Source organism: Saccostrea cucullata, unplaced genomic scaffold (assembly GCF_032062105.1).
Source record: "Saccostrea cucullata isolate Sc308-1 unplaced genomic scaffold, CSIRO_AGI_Scuc_v1 ctg734, whole genome shotgun sequence".
Taxonomy (NCBI): domain Eukaryota; kingdom Metazoa; phylum Mollusca; class Bivalvia; order Ostreida; family Ostreidae; genus Saccostrea; species Saccostrea cuccullata.
The window spans coordinates 83187-102659 of record NW_026928122.1 but is presented as its reverse complement, the minus strand read 5'-3'; the positions used below and the strand labels follow the sequence as shown (position 1 = coordinate 102659).

The following is a 19473-nucleotide window of genomic DNA, read 5'->3' as shown; positions in this document are numbered from 1 at the left end:
ATTTTTGTTTGTATCAACTGCCCTTAAATATATTTATATAAACAACCATTGTCTAGTTCCAAAGGTTTTATACTCAACACATTTATATCGAAGACAGTACAACTGTAACCTTTCTTTATCTATAAACATAGTTTTAAAACATCAGGACTTTCAGAATGTAATATAGAATTCAACCAACCAAATACATGTAACTCGTTTCAAATAACAGAGTTATTGACCTTAAAAAAGTAAAAATAAAATGTTGATTTTAGGTCTTTTTGACGCAAGTTATTTTATGTAAGACGTAAGTTATCTTATGTAAAACAGGACAAAGCTCCAATGAAGTGTCCTCGAACACACGTTTCAAAACACACCTTATTTTGATGAGGATCAGTCGCTGCTGATTACTGTCAGATACGTCTACTCATACGCACCCTTTAAGTGCGAAGAAATTTTTTTTTTTTTTTTTTTTTTTTTTAGAAATCAATTTCTCTGAAACAACTTGGCAAGTTGCTGAAGTGGTCTTTTTTCGGTAATTGTTATTATATAATTCTGACATCGCCATTCCTTTTGAAATTCTGTTGTTTATGAACAGCTGTTTGTCTGTTATATGTTATAGGTTTGTCTAGGCTCATAGGTCAATTTTCTTCATTGACAACTCAACCACAATAACAAATCTTTTAAATGTTTATTAAAATCAAAACATGCTTAACTGAAACGTACAATTCCTAGTAAAGCAAACTTTATGGACAGAAAATAAGATACAATAAAAAATGCAAAAGATACCCGAACCAGCGGGATATCAGTGGACGCTATTAAGCAAAATATGAATTTTAAAAACATGAGAAAAGCTTGAGTACCAGCCTCAAGGAGAAGGGACCAGCCCTGTTCGCCATTACGGCGTTAAAGATAAATGTTGATGATAAGTCAAGAAAATTGCCAACAAACGTGTTGTTAAAATTCTGTCAAAATCAAGAACAAATTCTTCATCTTTAGAGGGGGGCTTCATTAACGACCAGCGCTAATGAAAGGGAAAATGATGGGATGAAGATGACATAGATAATTGATAACTTCAAAAATCTACAATGAAATAATGAGAGTACAAGTACCGATCTAATTACACAATACCGTTTGACAAAAAATATATAGATGTTTGATAACTTCAAAATCTACACATTTAAGAGATGATGAGACCAGCCCAATCATCCAAAACAAACGAGAAAGTACAGTAAAAACAGTACATATACAAATAATTAAGTGTATCAAAGATAAAAAAAAGTGTCCAGTATCAACGTACACGTTGAACTTTGCACAAAATCGTCCAGCGATTTCTTTTTACATAAAATATATAAACAAACAGCGAAAATGTTTGAATTCCGGCTCGCGGAATGGTCAAATCCTATGGCTACCTCCGGTCCTGCGGATTGCATGGAGATGACGAAATAGTAGAAAGAAAATGGCAATATGCCATACACAAGGAAAATCGTAAGTCGGAACTTACACAACGGCCTACTGGGAGTCTTCGGTGAAATCCTGCATGCCTACAAAAGAAAATAAGAAAGCGTGAAAATCTTTGCATTTTGACTTTATAATATTGTTTAAAAATTTCTGAAAATATTTTAATTGATATAATAAAAAATATTACTTACCACTTGGCGTGCAAGAGGAAATGAGTTGTTTGAGTTGATACAACTCAGGTTCTGGATGAAGGTCTTGGGTCATCCTAAATGCGGGAAGAGTCGGCTGTGTGGACGTCATTGACATGTCCATTTTGACTGACTCCAAGTCCCAGCAGTCAGGATCCAAAACGTCATCCAAGGAATCGCTCTCAAAGCCTGATTCCGGCGTAAGTGCAAATGATGAAAGGTCATCGCTGCTGAACTTCTCGTCTGCTGCGCTGATTGTGCTGTAGGGAGAGGAAGGAGATGGAGAATTCTCGAAGCTCATGACCTGCTGGTCGTCAGTTCGAGATTCCACTTTGACCTGCACGACCTCGTCTTTGGATTTCTCTGTAAATTGTAAGAACTCTTCGATATCGAAGCCATTCGTAAGAGGTTCGGTGGTTTCTTTGCAGGTATCTTGATCAATGGGTTCCTCCTTGATGGTGACTTTCTCCTTCGCAACATTTTCAAGCAGGCGGATTTCTTCTTCTCTCGTCAGCGAAACATTGTCAATTTCATTGAAAAATGAGTCAACGTAGAATGCGTCAAGGCTCGGCAAGAGTTTGCGTGGTTCACCATTTGGATTCATGTTCGAATTTGGGTTAAGCTGTTTTTGTTTTAAAGCACAAAGGTGTTTGGCGATTAGCACTGGGTCAATTAATTTGCCGTCTTTAACAGTATGAACTGATTCACATTTCTTTGGTGGTTCCGGTGAGGAAACTGGTGAAGGCTCTGGTGTGAGATAGCAAGCGGGAACGGTGACGTCAGGAACAACTTGCTCTAGGCATTTTTCTTCGTACATGGGTTTGTGCGGGAAAACATCTGGCATGTAACTCTTCTCCTTCGGTGACATCATAACAGTGGAAAGGTTGTGGGCGTACATGACCTGCATGGGCCCTTGTCCCATTCCGCGATGATGATCACCGCCGCCGACCAAAGGACCGAACGAATTTCTGTAAATGTTGCTTTCGAATGATGAAGGCAGTGGGGTAGTGTCTTGTGGAGGTGAGTAAGTGTTTCTGTTTGCGATGCCGTTCACCATTCTCGGAACTTTCATTGGTGGTTTGCAAGTGTAGTTTTCTTGAATCTTTCTCTTCAGAGCCTTCAGCGTGTCTGTGTGACCCTGACGTCCGATATTTGGTTGGTAGCCATTCTTCATGAACATGGCAGTTTGGTTTGGAGGAACAGCATTCTGCATAAATGGTGGCGTTTGAGCAGGAAGCGTGTTGTCGAAAGGTTGTTGACGAGAGAAGAAGGGTGATGGCAAAATGCCTGATGGTGGGGACATGACGTTTTCCATGGCGGGTGTGATAGGAGCACAGAAAGCAGTACCAAAGAAGAAATCAGGGGAGCGGGCAGCATACAGGGCAAACAACTGTCCCTGGACCTTGAACTGGTAGGCTTCTTTCTCACTGAAACATACACGATATATTTTTGAAAATGTGTATTAATTAAAGAAAATTAATCATTTTTTAAAATTTCTGTCATACGAGATATTTTTAAGGAACTGGGATAATTACCTGATAACTTGGTTGATGCAGAGGATGACGGGATCATCACTGTTGGACAACAAGGCTTGGCGCACGTGCATGACGATGTTGACCCAAATAATTTCATTAGTTGATGTGATCATGCGCACAGTCATCATGCATCCCATTTCATGTCGGGATTTTATCACTGTAAGAAAAATTCCAAAACGTTATTTTCAATTCAGATATGCATACCAACATGAAACAACGGAATGCTATAATGTAACTGAAGAATGAGAAAATAATGAACTTACGTTGCACATGTTTCTCTCTTGCTTCGTAAATGTCTTCGGGATGCAGATAAGAGTACCATGATTTGTTGCAGACTTCATCATTGGAAACCCCAAGATGGTATTCTCCGTTCTCGGTTAACTCGATGAAATTCATGTCGAGTTGATGTACACTCTTGAAAACCATAGTGTTGTTCTGGATGAGGCTTTCTTTGATGTCTGGTGTGATGAGAGGGGAGCACACTGCCATGAACACCTGTTGTTCGGTACCGGGGTCCTGCCCTGGTACAGTAGCAAAGTGTCCCTTCACATGCATCACCTAATGAAAAAAAAATAATCAAAAATTGTTAATTCCCACGGTCTTTTTTCCTACAACATGTGTTCTTTCTCATGTAATGCGGCACCCCAACCCTCTAATCTTATCAGAAGCATATGTTCTGTTTTATGTTTTTGGCTTATGACGTCCTATATACAATTTTAACACACAACTTAAGTGTCTTTTACAATTCACTAAATTGCTACTATTCGTTTTTCAAGTGTTCAACAGGTGCGTAAATGCAAATGTGGTTAGTCACCTTGGCTACAAAATCTTATTTTTCTACCTGTGTTACACTGTTACACCTTTGTGGTTAAGATTCCCCGCAGGCATAACTTTAGATGATGAAAATCCATATACATCTTATGCGTCACACTTATTAATCTTATGAACCTTACAGGTTCATTTTCTTAAAAAAATAATACATATACGGTAAAATAAGGCGTCTCGTTGGGAAATATGATAATGAGAAAGCAGTGGTCCGGAACGTTTGCAATAAACGCAATGACAAGGTACATTTGTTACCGGAAACTATCATTAATCATACCAATACATTCTCTTGTCCGTTCCCCGAGGCTATAGTTTGGCAGTAGTCCAAAAATATGCCATAGTTTTTTATACTAATTTTCAGATGTATTGGTTAACTTATTAAAAATGCCTGCGCTAGCGCAATTTTTTTTTTAAACCTAGACAAACGGGGGAAAAATCGATAGAGCTATGCAAAGCGCGCATTCAAGTTGCACACTTCACTATTACAGTAGATCTCTTTACGTCTAAAGTGGTGGGCTATAAAATTACAATAAATGGGCTCTTTGAGGGGTTTTTATTATGTGTGACCCATTCAGTTGCGCATTGATCGATAAACGTTATACTGGATTGCTTCCAAAGTTTAACCTGGCAACTTGCCATATCTTTGTGAAACAGGTAACAGTTTATGAGAGATAAAGTGAAGAGGACATCCGGCTTTGTCCCCAAACGACGTCATAAGTTTAACAGGAAAACTCTCCAAGCGCATTAGTGAAACCAAACACCACAATGGCTGAGAATAGCTATAGAGTGTGTTTAGAAACAAACTGAATCAAGATATTACCTTGACGTCGCCGAAGCCAGCTTGTCTCTTGAGGGTTCTCGACATGTTCATTCTGCAGAAGAAGGCTACTTCTTTGTCTGGGTCAACTTCTCCGGCCCCGTGTAAGAGTTGAGCGCGCACTGTTCCGTGGTCGCGTTTGTCCACGATATCAAATAGACTGTCTCCTTGTGTTTTCATATCAACCTGAAAAATACAATTTTTTTTATTCAAAATATTGTTTACAGAAAGTTGTCATTTAGCATGTTTTAGAGCAAGGTGCGGTGTTAGTTAAAATATGTTTATTATTACTTACCATTGAATGGCCCAAGTATTCCGTAACGTTCTCCGAAATGTAAACCAATTTCCCATCTCGTGTTGTTACCAGCAGAAACCCGGTTAGGGACTACAAAATTTAATTTAATAACAATTTTATGATCACCTCTGATGCTATATTACGAAGCAAAATGAACAATTTATCAAGTGGGCGAGGGAAGACCTGATTTTTATTATCTATCAGACTGGTTTTTTTTTTTTACTCGTTAGACATTTTTTATGTAATTTTCAAAGTCTCTTGTGGATAGATAGCTCGTTTCCTCTATATCTGTAAGGCCCCATTTAACCACTGACGTCAATGTAAGCTATATATAGATGTTCGCTGTTATGTAGCTATGAAGGCAAATAGGACAAGTTCATGAGAGACCTACACATACATAACACATGTGAAACAAGTGATTATTCCGTATACCTAGTCAACCTTTGAATTAATATGTACGTTGTTTCCCGTATTTTGCATGTTACGTATACGCAATTAAAAATTCATCTCCCTAGGAGAATGCCATACATCACTCAGCGAAGCGGAAAAAAAATTGACCTCGAAGGTCTATGACGTAAATGTCTGAATTTATGAGAAAGGTAAATACCCACACTAATTCTATACATTTTAAATGTAAGGCCACTCTTTTCACACGTGAACTTGAGTAAGTAAAGAGGATTATGAAGGTAAAAACTAAGATCAAATTACCTGTGAAAAATCGCAAGGTGAATCCGACGAACCACCGGGTGTGGCATTAAATACTGAAAATAGATAGATAACGCTTACACTAAAAACATCGATAAAAAGAAAAGAAGATATTTATGTTTCAAAAGTAATAGATGTCATGAGAATTGATAATAAACAGCATTTGTAAACTTACGTTTCTGTAAGATGTTACATTTCCTGATGAAGACACAACTGAGAGACATAATTTGTAATTGAGAGAGGCGCTGTCTTGAACTCTCAGGGAGGGGCAGGAGATCCCTCATGGTTCCAATCTCATTGTTAATTTGGTCGCGCCGTTGTTTTGATGCGCCTTTGTTTGATCTGAAAGAATGGAACAATTTTTTCTTCAATGGCGGACTTTTTTCCTGGCACACATATACACACACAACACATACTTGAAGGATTCTCCTGTTTTTCCTAACTATCCATCACTAAAATGCCTGAAATCCTTTTACAACAACCAATACCTACCTTTCCAGGTCCAAAAGAGCCAGCTCTTCGACAGGACTAGGAGCCATTTTTACTAATTACTCATAAACACATACACTATTCCTGTAAATAAAGCGGACCAGCCGCTCTTTAATGCACCACTCTATCAAATGACCTACAAAAGGAGGTCTTGGGCATATAAAGCGCATCTACGTCATTCCAAGCATTTTCATTGGTTGATTTCATCACGTGGTGTATATTACAATATGTCTTTATACCTACGTTTGTATTATAAAAACAATCGATTTATTCTTGTGGAATGATTTGAATATAATTATTTACTAAAATTCAATTCAACATTTACTTTGATTTACAGAGGTACATATAATCATATTTATTTATTTAAAAAAAAATATCAAGATTGCCTTGGTACATTTTATTTTCAGTATTACCTCTACCTGCATCTCGCTTTTAATTAAAAGATGCCTTTAAAGAGTGTAAATGAAAAATAGTTTTTCTGAAAGCAGAGCATTAAGCACTGTTAATTATTTTAAAATAAGAAAACCCATGTTCACCTACGCTCTGGAAATTCTTTTAAGTAACATTATATATGTTTCAAGGTAATCTTCATCTTCCTATTCAAATATGTAGGAAATTCAGTATAGTGTTTTAATCTGATTTTAGTATCATTGATTATAGCTGGCAGCATAAAAACATAATTTATTGTAATAAAATATCTAATATTTACAAAAGATCCGTTGTGTCCCAAGGTAAGTTTTCATAATTTCTTAGTCTAAATCCTCATTCTTATAACTTTATTTAACTGAAGTCAAATCGTACGATAAGGAAGTGTCAGTTATGTATGTGTTCATCATAATGTTACAGTTTTTTTCCCTTTAAACAAAATCTTTTAAGTTAAAATGAACATTTAACATTAGGCCTAAATATTATTCATCAACCCCATTTTTTATCGGGCGCGACCTTACGATGCGTTTTCTGCATAATCGGTCATCAAGTTATAGTTGCGTACTCTGTGTTTATTTGATAAGTATAATTAAATCACAACCCGCTTAGTTTAATTATCAAGATTTGTAATTTCTGGGTTTTTTTTCTCTTTAAATAAAGCTTCTAAAGATAAATAGCTTGATGTAGTTAGAGTGATTTGCCCTCTAATTTAAAAAGAAATACACAAAAATTAAATCTACAGAAAATGACAGAATTTGTTTTAGATTCAGCGAAAAATATTCTTAACATTACATCAGACCTGGATAGAATAATTGAAACATTTATATGTCTCTTCATATAAAGGAAACAAGAGTGGCTTCTGTTCATCAACAGTTTGTTCTTTTAAATCATCTACCTGGGAAAATATGACAAGTAAACTTCGTTGAAAATGAATTTTAGATAAATCCAAAATGTGCACCTTTATGACATAAATTTTTTTCATTTCGTCCAAAAAACATTTTTTTCCCTAAGTTTTTAAGAGCTACTTAAAAAGTACTTGTGGAATTAATGTCCTTGCATGTGTGCAATAGTTTTGATATCACAAGTTTAAATACCGGTATGATTTGAAACTGTTTCCGACACCCATTGAAACTGTCAGAAGTTATATTTTTTCTCCAGCTAGTAAAGAAATCTAATCTTCAAACATGTATTTAAGATTAATCATGCATTCTTTATTTCCTGCAAAATATTAATGTACGAATATCTACATGTAAATCAAGCATAGTTTTGCAAATAAGCTAAATACTATTTATGGCACTTGTGTATAAATAAAAATACAAGAATAATTTTATAAGAATTAAAATCAAATCGTATCTATATTGATTTGTGTCTGTATGTACGTTTTTTTTTCTAGGAAAAAGGTCTTTTTTTTAAATGTACAAGAAATTGGAATATTGAAAGTGATTTACCTTGACACGATAGAAAGGAAAAACATATTTGCAAATGTACATTTGGCATTTATTAAAGTGACTTAATTATAATTCCTAAACATAGAAATGGATTATTACAAAATTGCTATGAATGTAAAATACTTTTTTTAATAATTATTTTTCTTGTAAGGTTTGTTTTGAATCGGCTTAACACTTGAAGGTTTTTCTTGCCAAGGCAGTCACCAAGAGACCAGCGTTTGGGTGTGTTCGCTACCTCCCATCATAAAAAAAGCTAAAATAAAATATATTCATATTTGATAACATAATTAATTATTAATCTATCAAATGTATTGCTGTTTATTTTAAAACATTTGAAAAATGACCTTAAAATGCACAAAAACCTTTCAACATTTTATCAATTAATAAATAATCTCTTGGGGCTGAAGTATCAGCCAGATCTTCTCCTGTATCACCAGGAACTTAGTGACGGCCATGGCTACTATTACAAATAACCAATGACGCCATCATGTACCAGCAGATATCATCTTATCTTGTTATTCAAAATTGATTAAACTGACTATTCAGTGAAAGAAAAACATTGTTGAATGACTTAGAAATATTATTACATAAACCTAAATTTTGAAATCGATTTGGATGTGATTGCTTAGTATGTTTTATATCAAACCGAATATATACATCGCAAAAAATTATACTTTTTTTAAACAGTCCACTAGATTGATGCATGTGGAAACAAATAAAAACTAGAGGTACTCTTAGCAATGAGCTCTCTTAATAACACCCCACCTCATATATTATACTGGCAAAGTCCATGTTTAGCTCTGGGAGACTCGAAATAAGTGTAAAATCAAAAAGTAAAGTATTAGGTGCACAATGACATTATGCAATAATGAATCTGTTAAGTTATCATTAAAGAGGGAGTTGCAGTTCTTTTGTTATTTTCCCTAAATGTGTAGCAGATTAAAAGAAGATTTTTTTTGTTGCAGAAACTAATATTAATTTTTTTCAAATGCAACAATATATAAAGCACAAGGAGAAACAATATTTGGAAGGTGTGTATTGACTTTCATTTCGCCAGTAAATGATGTGAAAATTAATCTTACGGCAAAATATATAAGATTTTCCGTTGTTTAGATAGGGAATCCCCATTGTTCTGAAAAAGTGCCTCCTTGAAACAAAATAATTTTGATATATACACAAAGAGGCAGGAATTTTCTTCAAAACTGCCATTTCCGATTTTTGTTTCAAAGAGGCACATTTTTGAAAAAAGCAAAAATTGAATAAAAATTATTTTCCAAACGAAATGCAAAATCTGAACTTTAAATAACACCAAAGAAGCATCGTGTCCGAAATGGTTCAGTGGATAAGCTGGTGGGCTTCCACCTAGTACTTTTACCAGAGAATGGGTTCGAATCCTGGTATAGATCATTTTTGCATTTTTTTTTCCATATGTAATTTCAGTGCAATGAAATTACGCATATTTTTAAAGAGAGGTAGGAGATTGATATATATATCAAGACGTTAATTGAGTAATAACTAATTTTTATATTTAAAATGCAGGATTAAATTGTTTTCCTTGATATGCTTTGACTTAAAACTAATGCTTTATTTGTTTTGTCTTGGAAAATAAAGTTAATGTATTGTTTAAATAAAATATTTTCTTTTTTAAATTTTACAAACTGTAGTTATTGCAATTTTGGTCTCGATCTTAGCTAGTAGCCAAAATTTTATATGAAACAAATAAAATGTCTTGGACGTAAAACCAACAGTGTGATTATGGGACGCAGTTTTATTTCATGAAAAAATATTTTCGCACGATGTCTACAGTATATCTTTCAAAATGCTGCTTTAGCCACTGTGCTTTTTGTTGTTCCAACCTCTTTCGTGAAAAATGACGAAAGTGTTTTGCTGTATCAAGCAGGAAATACCCACCGTAAACATAGTCCTCTACGTAGCTGTATCTATATTTAGACATAACGAGGGTATTTAAATGTCTTTCTCGATATATAGGGAATAATCGCGAGTTTCTGCAACACCCTCTTTTATTCAGTGGTATAGGAGGAGTTGCGGATAATCTTGAGATGGGTAACCTTCGATATAAGAAGGTTTTTCTTGCCAAGGCAGTCACCAAGAGACCAACGTTTGGGTGTGTTCGCATCTAGGATAACATATAATTAATTAATTATTAATCTATCCAAGGTTTACTGTTTATTTTAAAACATTTGAAAGAATTACCTTAGAAATGGACAAAAACCTATCAACATTTTATCAATTATATCAAACCGAATATATATCGCAAAAATTGATATATTTTTTTTAAACGGTCCACTTCTTAATTTCTACATTGATGCATTTGGACACAAATAAAAACTAGAGGTACTCTGAGCAATGAGCTCTCGAAATAATACCACATGCACACATCTCATGATTATAATAAGTCCATGTTTAGCTCTTGGAGACTCAAAATAAGTGTAAAATCAAAAAGTGAAGTACTAGGTGCACAATGGCATTATGCAATAAAGAATCTGTGAAAGTATCATTAAATCTTATTCAGTGGTATAGGAGGAGTTGCAGATAATCTTGAAATGGGTACCCATTGGAAAGAATGACAGCGCTCACGTTTTGCTATGGGAAACCAAAAATATGTGTCCGATAAAGAAGTAAAAAAGTAGGTGCACAATGGCAATATGTAACAACTATTTTGTTAAAGTAAAAATATTTGTTCAGTGGTATAAGACGAGTTGCGGATAAGAGATGGGTTCCCCTAAGCGTGACAGATGGAGGGACGGACGTACAGTCGGACGGACATACCGATCACTATATACTCTCCCACTTTTCAGGCGGGGTTATAATAACAATTTTCCGTATAAATAATTAATACTGCCATAAGCTACAGTTTGCAAAGGTCAAGGTTACAGAACTACAGTTTGCAAAGGTCTTGAATACATTTTTCTCCAGAATTGATATTGTATTTTTTTTTTCTAATCTATTTTCAGATCAACCAAACTAATAAAATTTTGCATCTCAATGCAATAGTTTGGTCACTCTTTTTTTTTTATTTCAATGTTTTTGTACATATTAATTGTAGCTAATAACTACTACAATCGAATGAAAATTTTATTAATGCTTTGAATTTATACAAATTTTAATTGAAAAAAAAAATCAAATTTTAGTAAAGGTCAGGGACACTATACATGCAAAGAATATATATATTACATTGTAATTTTTATTATTCACTTTTATCTGGTAAATAAAAAATACCACCTTGAGAAGAAAAAAAATGGAAAAGATGATATTGAGACACCATTCTCCCCTGCTGATTAAAATGACTATTTCTTGCTGAGTATTGCTGAATGTAACGGATTTGTTTCTATCAATGTAAGAGATAATCAATATTTCTCCATATTATATTGCATTTCGCATGGGAATACTTTTTGATAATAAAACCACTTCAGAAATTGTAGAATTTTTCATCAAATTCTGGAGACGTTGTTTATCAAAGATTGTTGTTTATCCAGTAACGCTCTCAAAAAGAAGACTGTATCAAGACAAAAAATTCCATTAACATGGGAATAGCTTTTATTATCTTATATTAAATAGAATTAAGTAACAGGGTGATACTAATATGAGGAAAGGACAGTCTTCTTTCGGTCAGAGTCTGACCGGTGAGAACCAGATTGAACGGTTTACAAGAAATTGGTCAATTCAGATAAGACCCAACCTCGAGACAACCTATATGCACTGTTAATAAAACAGACAGATGGCACATTATATCTGAGGCTCCCATCATACGTAATTCAAATGTGATAAAATGTGAGTTAAGGTAACAACAATTATTGTCATTCTATCACTCTCAAAATATTTCTATCAGGTCTTCTCTTTTGATGTGTTGTTTTATTTTTACCATCAGTTTTGCAAACCATTCATTCCATCTTGGTATTGATAATCGACTTCGAAGTTAATTAATTTTTTTTTTCATTTTGCAAAGTTTAACCGAGATACCGTACACCATTGTCAAGTATGCTTTCATATAAAAGCATATGGTGTTTAATCCCAATTTAATCGTTGCTTTATTAAATTGTATGAGATTTATTCTTAGAAAACAAGGCGTGTTTGTGAAATATGATACCTCGTATAGCAGCTCAATGCCAAGATTTAAGGTAGGTCGAATTTCAAGGTCAAAAGTATATTTAAAAAATAATGATACCCAATGAAAGGTCTTATAACAAGAAATACATATAAAAACAGTGGCACTTACCATTCTGAAAAATGGCCAAGGTTAATATTTTCCAAAAAAGATCAAAGTTTAAGGTCAGTGTAATGCGAACATAAATGTACTGTAACAAAGGAATGCATAAGTAAAATATGAAAGCCTTGAAAAGTTATAGGCAAGGTCAAAATGTTGGTATGCAAAGGAAGGTCTTGGCACAAGACACACACTTATGATAAACTAAAGACCTAACACCCACCATTCACCATTCAAAAGTTATGGCCAATGTTAAAGTTTTTTTTTCAAAAGTAAGCCAAATTTAAAAATGTTGGTACCCAATAAAAGGTCTGGTCACATGAACACTTGTAAAATAAAACAGCACTAGCATCAACCATTGAAAAGTTATAGCCAAGATTTAAGTTTTTTCAGATTATTAGACCAAAAAATGATATATGTCACCTTAATCTCTGATTGACGGAAGCATAAAAAAGTGTTAAAGAATATGGATTGGCAAGAAAATACTAGTATACAAAAGGTTAAAAGGTCCTGCTGATGGGTCCATCCTCGTATAAATAATAAAAGTTCAGATTGTGACTCCCTGTTTCAGTTTAACATATATAAACCTGACCGATGATGCATACAAGTATTTACAATAGAGTTACTATATTTATGACAGATATTAAAATGTTACTAATTTTATCCCGGTATCCCGGTCAAGAGCATTATTCCAGTGTGCCCCGAACTGCTGTATTTAGACATAAAGCTGTTAGTGTTATCAGTATATGTATAGGGCGCTGATATTGAGGAAGTTAAATGTACGTATACTATATATGGAATACAGACGAAAAAGGACATACAGAGTATACTGTTTTGTATCAAAAAAATGCTGAAAATATAATCTGAAGTATACTTCTGGGTATATTTTAAATTTGTTTCCATATATCAATATATCAAGCAGGTATATTTTTAAAACAGCAACTGCTATTCATATTAATTCCTATTCTGTTTAAACTTATTTTTTAATTTCCTAGAATGATTTTTTTACTTCCATTTATTAGTATTAAAATAAAAAAAATTATCTAACGACAGAAATGTTTCACTGTTGGTTATGTGTAGCTCTATATAGTTAAGTTAGGTTCAGAAAATCGGAACAAATACATGAATAGACTGAATGAATGATTGTATGTTATTTTTTTGTCTCATTCGAGATTTTTTCACTCATATAGAGACATCACTTACACCAGTGAAGGGTTATATTTACAGCTTTTACTCGGTACTCAAGGCCACTGAGCAGTGAGGGATATTTACCGTGCCAATACCTACCGCGACACGGGGCCTCGGCTTTTAGGGTCTCATCTGAAGTACCGGCAGCTTTCACTTCAAAGCGCCGCGTGTTTTGCAAAGAGCAGTTACTACCCATTTTTGTACCCCCGCTTAAAAATCGGGAGGGTATATAGTAATCGGAATGTCCGTCTGTCTGTACTTCCATCCGTCTGGTACGCTTTGGAGTACCCATCTCTTATCCGCAACTCCTCTTATACCACCGAGTGAAAATTGATAAGACTTTCACAGAATCTATATTACATAATGTTATTGTGCACCTCCTATTTTACTTTTTGATCCGACAAATATTTTGGGTTTCCCATAGCAAGACATGCCATTACATTCATATGGGAGGCGGGGTATCATTGCTCATTGCTCACAGTACCTCTAGTTTTTCGACTGAGGTCAGTCATGGCCGTGATTCGAACATCTTCTGATCTCCGAGCAAGCGCTGAGAACCACTGAGCTACCGTGACGACGAACAAATATAGAATTCAAGTATAGAAGTCAAGCTGATTGATTGATTTTATGTATTTTGTTTTACGTCCCTTTCGAGAATTTTCACTTCCATATAGGGGTCCGATGAAACGCTTCAAACTTAGAAATTTACTCCGCATTCAGGGCCATTACTGCAGTAAGCAGTGAGGGATCGTTATTGTGCTAACGCCTGCTATGACAAAGGGACCTCGGTTTATAAGGCTGCATTCGAAAGACCCTTGTCAAGCTGAAGATGAATTTTAAATGAATGGTTCTACTACCTGTCTAGAGAGCAGGAAAATACAATGGTACATGAAGTACTAATATATTGTTTTTCTAATTCTACAGAAAAAAAGGAAGGAAGTTAAAAAAGTATACTAACACCTGGGTCATCTAATTATCCTCTGGTTGATGCAATCTGAAGACGGTGCAACATAAAATCAATTGCAGACTTGCAAGTACAACAATATCATTGAAACAGAGATAGCTACATGTGATGGATTGTAGATTAACAGAGTACTACGTGAGATTGATTTTAAGATTTTCAAACCCAAACAAAATTGACAATATTACTGAACTTTTACCATTGGAATCAGCCAGATAAGATACTAAATACTTTAAAGTTAAAGGATGTCTTTTGATTCTGTAATCCTATTCCTCCAAATGCCATCCAAACCGGAGAAAGCAACATGAGAATGATTTTGACTTTCTGATTAAAACAGAAATAGCGATACTCTGTCATCAAGTTCATTCACTCGCCTGTGTGGCGTAGTGGTTTGCTTCGGAGTCGCCAAGTAAGGAGTTAATCTTTAAATTGCGGATTCAAATCCTACTGCAAAACATGGAGACTGTTTCTTCGGAGGAGAACGCATAAACCGAGGTCCCTTGTCGCCGTAGGTGCTGACACGAAAAATATCCCTATTGCTCAATAACACTGAGTGTTGAGTATGACTTAATTTGCAGTCCTCCGACGGCGAGTGGAGATATCGAGAGGGACATTTAACCAAAAAGAAAAAAGGGGAAAAACTAGACACATGTACATTCAACTTAGATAGTGCAACAGATCTCCAGTCTGATTCATCCAAACTAGAGAGTACATTTCGAAGTTCATTTTGGATCGATCGCATCCCATTATAACAAAACACAAGTACAGACTTTTACGAGAGAGATTCTTTAATTTACCATTGATTTCAACTAAACTAGAAACTTCAATTCTTTGATGCATAGTAAATTAGTTTTGCTCTGCCATGTTAGTCTTCTAAATTAATTCCGTTTCAGTCATCCAAACTAGAGAATGCAATATTGAGATATATCTAGGGTTTACCATATACTAGAGATTGCTGTGACAGTGTGAGCGAGATTTTGTTTTTTTAGAAGTAACATTTGCTTTATCGAAACAGAGATATTATATATATACATAATATATTCATAATCTGATGCATATGAACTAGAATGTGGTCCATATGAATGACGGGTTATCAGATTTACCATCAGAATCATCCAAACTTAGAGACTACAATACGAGACATAATTGGGTTTTGCAATCCGATTCATCTAAATCCAAGGCCAACTGATCCATCCAATCAAAAGAACAATTTGTTCGACTACTTGTACATTGTTGAGCGTCCCTTTCTGGAATTTTTCCCATATTGCTACACCATCATTATAACCGTTGAAAGGCTGCAAATTTGACCTATACTCGGCACTCAAGGTCATTGAGCAGTGAGGGATGTTTTTTTTCGTGCCATAACCTAGTGCGACACGGGACCTCCTCATCCGAAGGATCGGTCTCCACGTCCCGAATTGGAATTTGGATCCGTGACTTAAGGATCAGTTCCTCACTCCTTGACTATCAAACGGATGCAAAATGCAACCAATTTAGGGAGTTTTTCATTAAATAAATCTTAGCTTTACCGTCTTATTCTTTAAACTCTAGAAATTAGGATTTTTCATCTGATTGTCCAAAATATGGAGTGCACGAGAAAAATATAAGATAAACCATCTTGTTTATGCAAATAGAGGTTCCTTCAAAAATATGATGTTTGATTCGTTCAGTTCTTTTGAGAGGAGGTATTCACGGTTGAGACATAAGTACAAGTAGTAGCTTTATAGTATTTAGGGAGGGATCTGTCACCGCGAATATAATACAGTGCTTTGGCTTTCATTAGACAGACGTAAAACATTTATTATTGCATGATGTGCAACATTCGGCAAAAAATGCAAACGCTGATTTATAGGTGTAAGGAAACTTTCTTATGCATATGGATAACGATATTAATATATGCAACTCGCAATGTCAATTCTACTTGATCAGCGCATTAGGCTCATAAAGACTTGATCTCGTAATGTTGCCTTAATTCGGTTTCTAGAATGTTCTATATTGCGACCTCTCTCACAAAAATGTATGAAGCCCTAATGTTTTACCTGGTTTTACATCGTTTACATTCATTTTATTCTAATAATTCATCTGATGTGCCACAAGGAAATGTGTGTATTTTTTGTTACTTGCATGTGCGCACATTCCGAACATCTTGAATTGCCAAAAAAAATGTACTTGATTTTCCAATACCCTTTGTGGTCTTAAAATTTAAATGGATGAATATCTACGTATTATTTACTGTGACGTATGTCTTTTTCTACAATCGGTCTAGAAGATTTTCATAATAGATTTAAATACCTCATAAAATTCATAGAGTCGTGGGTGGTGATTTCTTGGTCTAATAATTATTTCATAAACTTTTTAAAGTACCCTGATTATACGAGTCTCTTTGAAAAGAAAACCCAGCCGTGGTGTGATCCTGTGGTGTTTTGGATACAGTGGCGGAACTATAAACCTTGTTGCACATTCAACCCTGTACAATATCGACTGCGTAATTTTCGATTAGAATATGTAAACAACACACACAAACAGGACACACGTCAGCGGTCAGGACTTAAAACCTGGACATCAAAACATTGCATGACCTCTACATAATACCCAGTGGAGTTCCGTGTTTAGTACAAATTTAACAATTGTAAAATGAACTTGTCTCTAGTGATCAAACGCCCTTTTATAAATTTTTTTCTAATAAACTTTTCCTTGTTTCTCACGAGAAAAACGGAAAAGAAAAAAAAATGACTATCAATGCATCAGAGAGATGCGATGGATCAATTTTTATTATGCTCTTTTAAAACAGATGTAATGATGCAGTAAGACGATTTATGTATGAAGAGAAAGCATTACCAATGTAAAAAGATCACAATCGTAGCCTACAAGGATTCTCTCCGGCTGGCAATTTCTACTTTAAAATAAAAACAAGTTAACGTAGAAAAGAATTAATTACTTTTGGGTAAAGTTTAATGCATGGTACCGATGCTTGCCTGACACAAAACGTCGACGTGGCCGCGGACTTGTCATTTTAACAAATGTATAGAGTTGACGAAAAGATTACAATCAAACTGACGCAAATATTACAATATGTGTTTTTTAAATAAGAGTATAGCAATGTATGATTTACTGCAAATTCATACTGATATTAATTTATTTAGTTTCTTTCTTTATATTTTGTCCTGCATTTTCAAAAGAGATCATTATTCAAATAAAATTTTTTAAATCTTATTAAAAAAAAATCTTAAGGTTCATGCAACTTATAGCATGAGTGTAGCCAGTAGAAAATACAACCACTTTTCAATAGAAGAAAGAGATAAAAAAAAACTTGTCTTCAGTAAAACCTTTTGCCCAAGACCTACAGCCTCCGGCAATGTTTCGGGTTGGTTCTGTGTGTTTTATTCTTCTTAAGGCGGTGCCCGCTGGCAACAATACATAATACCAAACCGCTCATGAATTATTCTTCAGATCATAATGACAGCTGAGATACTTGTCTGTCATCTTGACTTGTGACCTCTGTTATACACTGTGTAAACACACACACACACAAAATAGTAAAAGGAAATTGAAATTGAACTAAGGGGAATCCCCTTTTTCAACAAAAAAAAAAAAACTACTGACGTCTAACGAGTGTAACTTAACAATGGTTTACTGATCAGCAGATTTTGTTTGTTCCCAAATATAGAGTTTTTAAGTGGCTCTAAAAATACACTATATTGAGGAAGCAAGGTTGTATTTGTGGTATTTCCATCGTATGAGCATAACAGAATACAACAACATTATTTAGAAAAAGACTGCACTAATAGTTCTCTCTCTCTCTCTCTCTCTCTCTCTCTCTCTGACACAACTTCACTCTCTCTAGCTAGTATTTTTTTTTCTCCCTTAATTTATTAGGTCTAATGCCATCTACCGGTTATTAACATTTATGTGCACATGCACAGCGCATCTAATTTTCTGGTATAAATTTATGCTATGCAAAGCATGTTTGATGTTTGCATGAAGGATTCGTTCAAAAAGCGTATTCAGTATTAGTCTAATAAATTGCGTAAAAAGTTCGTTATAAAGACTGTCTTGTTTAGTCAAATTCTAGATCTATATTCCAAAATAAAAATATTTATCATAGAAGGTGTTCGGTCTTAGTTATCAAAATGAATTTTAACTTCTCTTCATTTGAAAAAAAAAAATAAGAAGACGGCGGTTGCCGTACCATTTCTTTTGCAATGATAAATAACATTTGCAGATTAAACAAGTTTCCTCCAAAGCAGATGTTGAAAAAAAAAAGATTTATATTATATCATGAATATAATATACATATGTTATATCTATGGAGCAGACAAATTATACACCTTTCTCGGAATGTTCCCCCCTGAACAACAGAGCGTATATTATCATAACCGCAAGAATTGACAGCAGTGTCTTAAAACAATACGAAGTAACTGACAGGGGGTTGATTAGGTACGGCATTGACGAACGGGTGACAGTTATAACTGTGAACTGAATACAATCCCATCGAAGATCATCGGTCGTTTATACGATACCAGCTGATTGACAATGTTCTTGTCTTCCCCTCTTAAAAACCACAGAACTTGTTATGATAAATAGATTTTAATTTTATTTATAAGGTTCACATTTTGCTACCAGAAGATTTTACTGTGTACTTCCGTGTTGATTTACGATATTTATGTACATTTATTTATCTTCAATAAATTAAGAAAAACATATAAAATAAAATCGATATTGATGTATAAAGCATTACGTCAGTCATTCTGCAGTTTGAATTACTTAAACTGGCACTTTTAGTTGAGTAATTTAAAAAAAACTTCACATTTATACCATTGTACTTGTATGACATTTTAACCCAACTGCATATTTTAAAAGCGTGTTTTGTACTTTAACTACCTTTCACTGCCATTAAATTTATTTTCACAGGGAAAAAAGCCGCGAAGATGTGT

General features: G+C 34.5%; 1 protein-coding gene across 1 annotated transcript; it reads right to left on the bottom strand.

Moving 5' to 3' along the window:
* Nucleotides 1-650: 650 nt before the first annotated feature.
* Nucleotides 651-6440, bottom strand: LOC134276509 (neuronal PAS domain-containing protein 4-like). Its single transcript, XM_062758758.1, has 9 exons — nucleotides 6295-6440; nucleotides 5978-6144; nucleotides 5806-5858; nucleotides 5098-5187; nucleotides 4806-4988; nucleotides 3424-3718; nucleotides 3161-3317; nucleotides 1629-3052; nucleotides 651-1520 (listed from the first exon to the last, which is right to left on the bottom strand). Exons 1-9 carry the CDS (start codon nucleotides 6339-6341, stop codon nucleotides 1489-1491), a joined length of 2448 nt encoding a protein of 815 aa, XP_062614742.1. The 5' UTR covers nucleotides 6342-6440; the 3' UTR covers nucleotides 651-1488.
* Between the last annotated feature and the right edge of the window lie 13033 nt (nucleotides 6441-19473).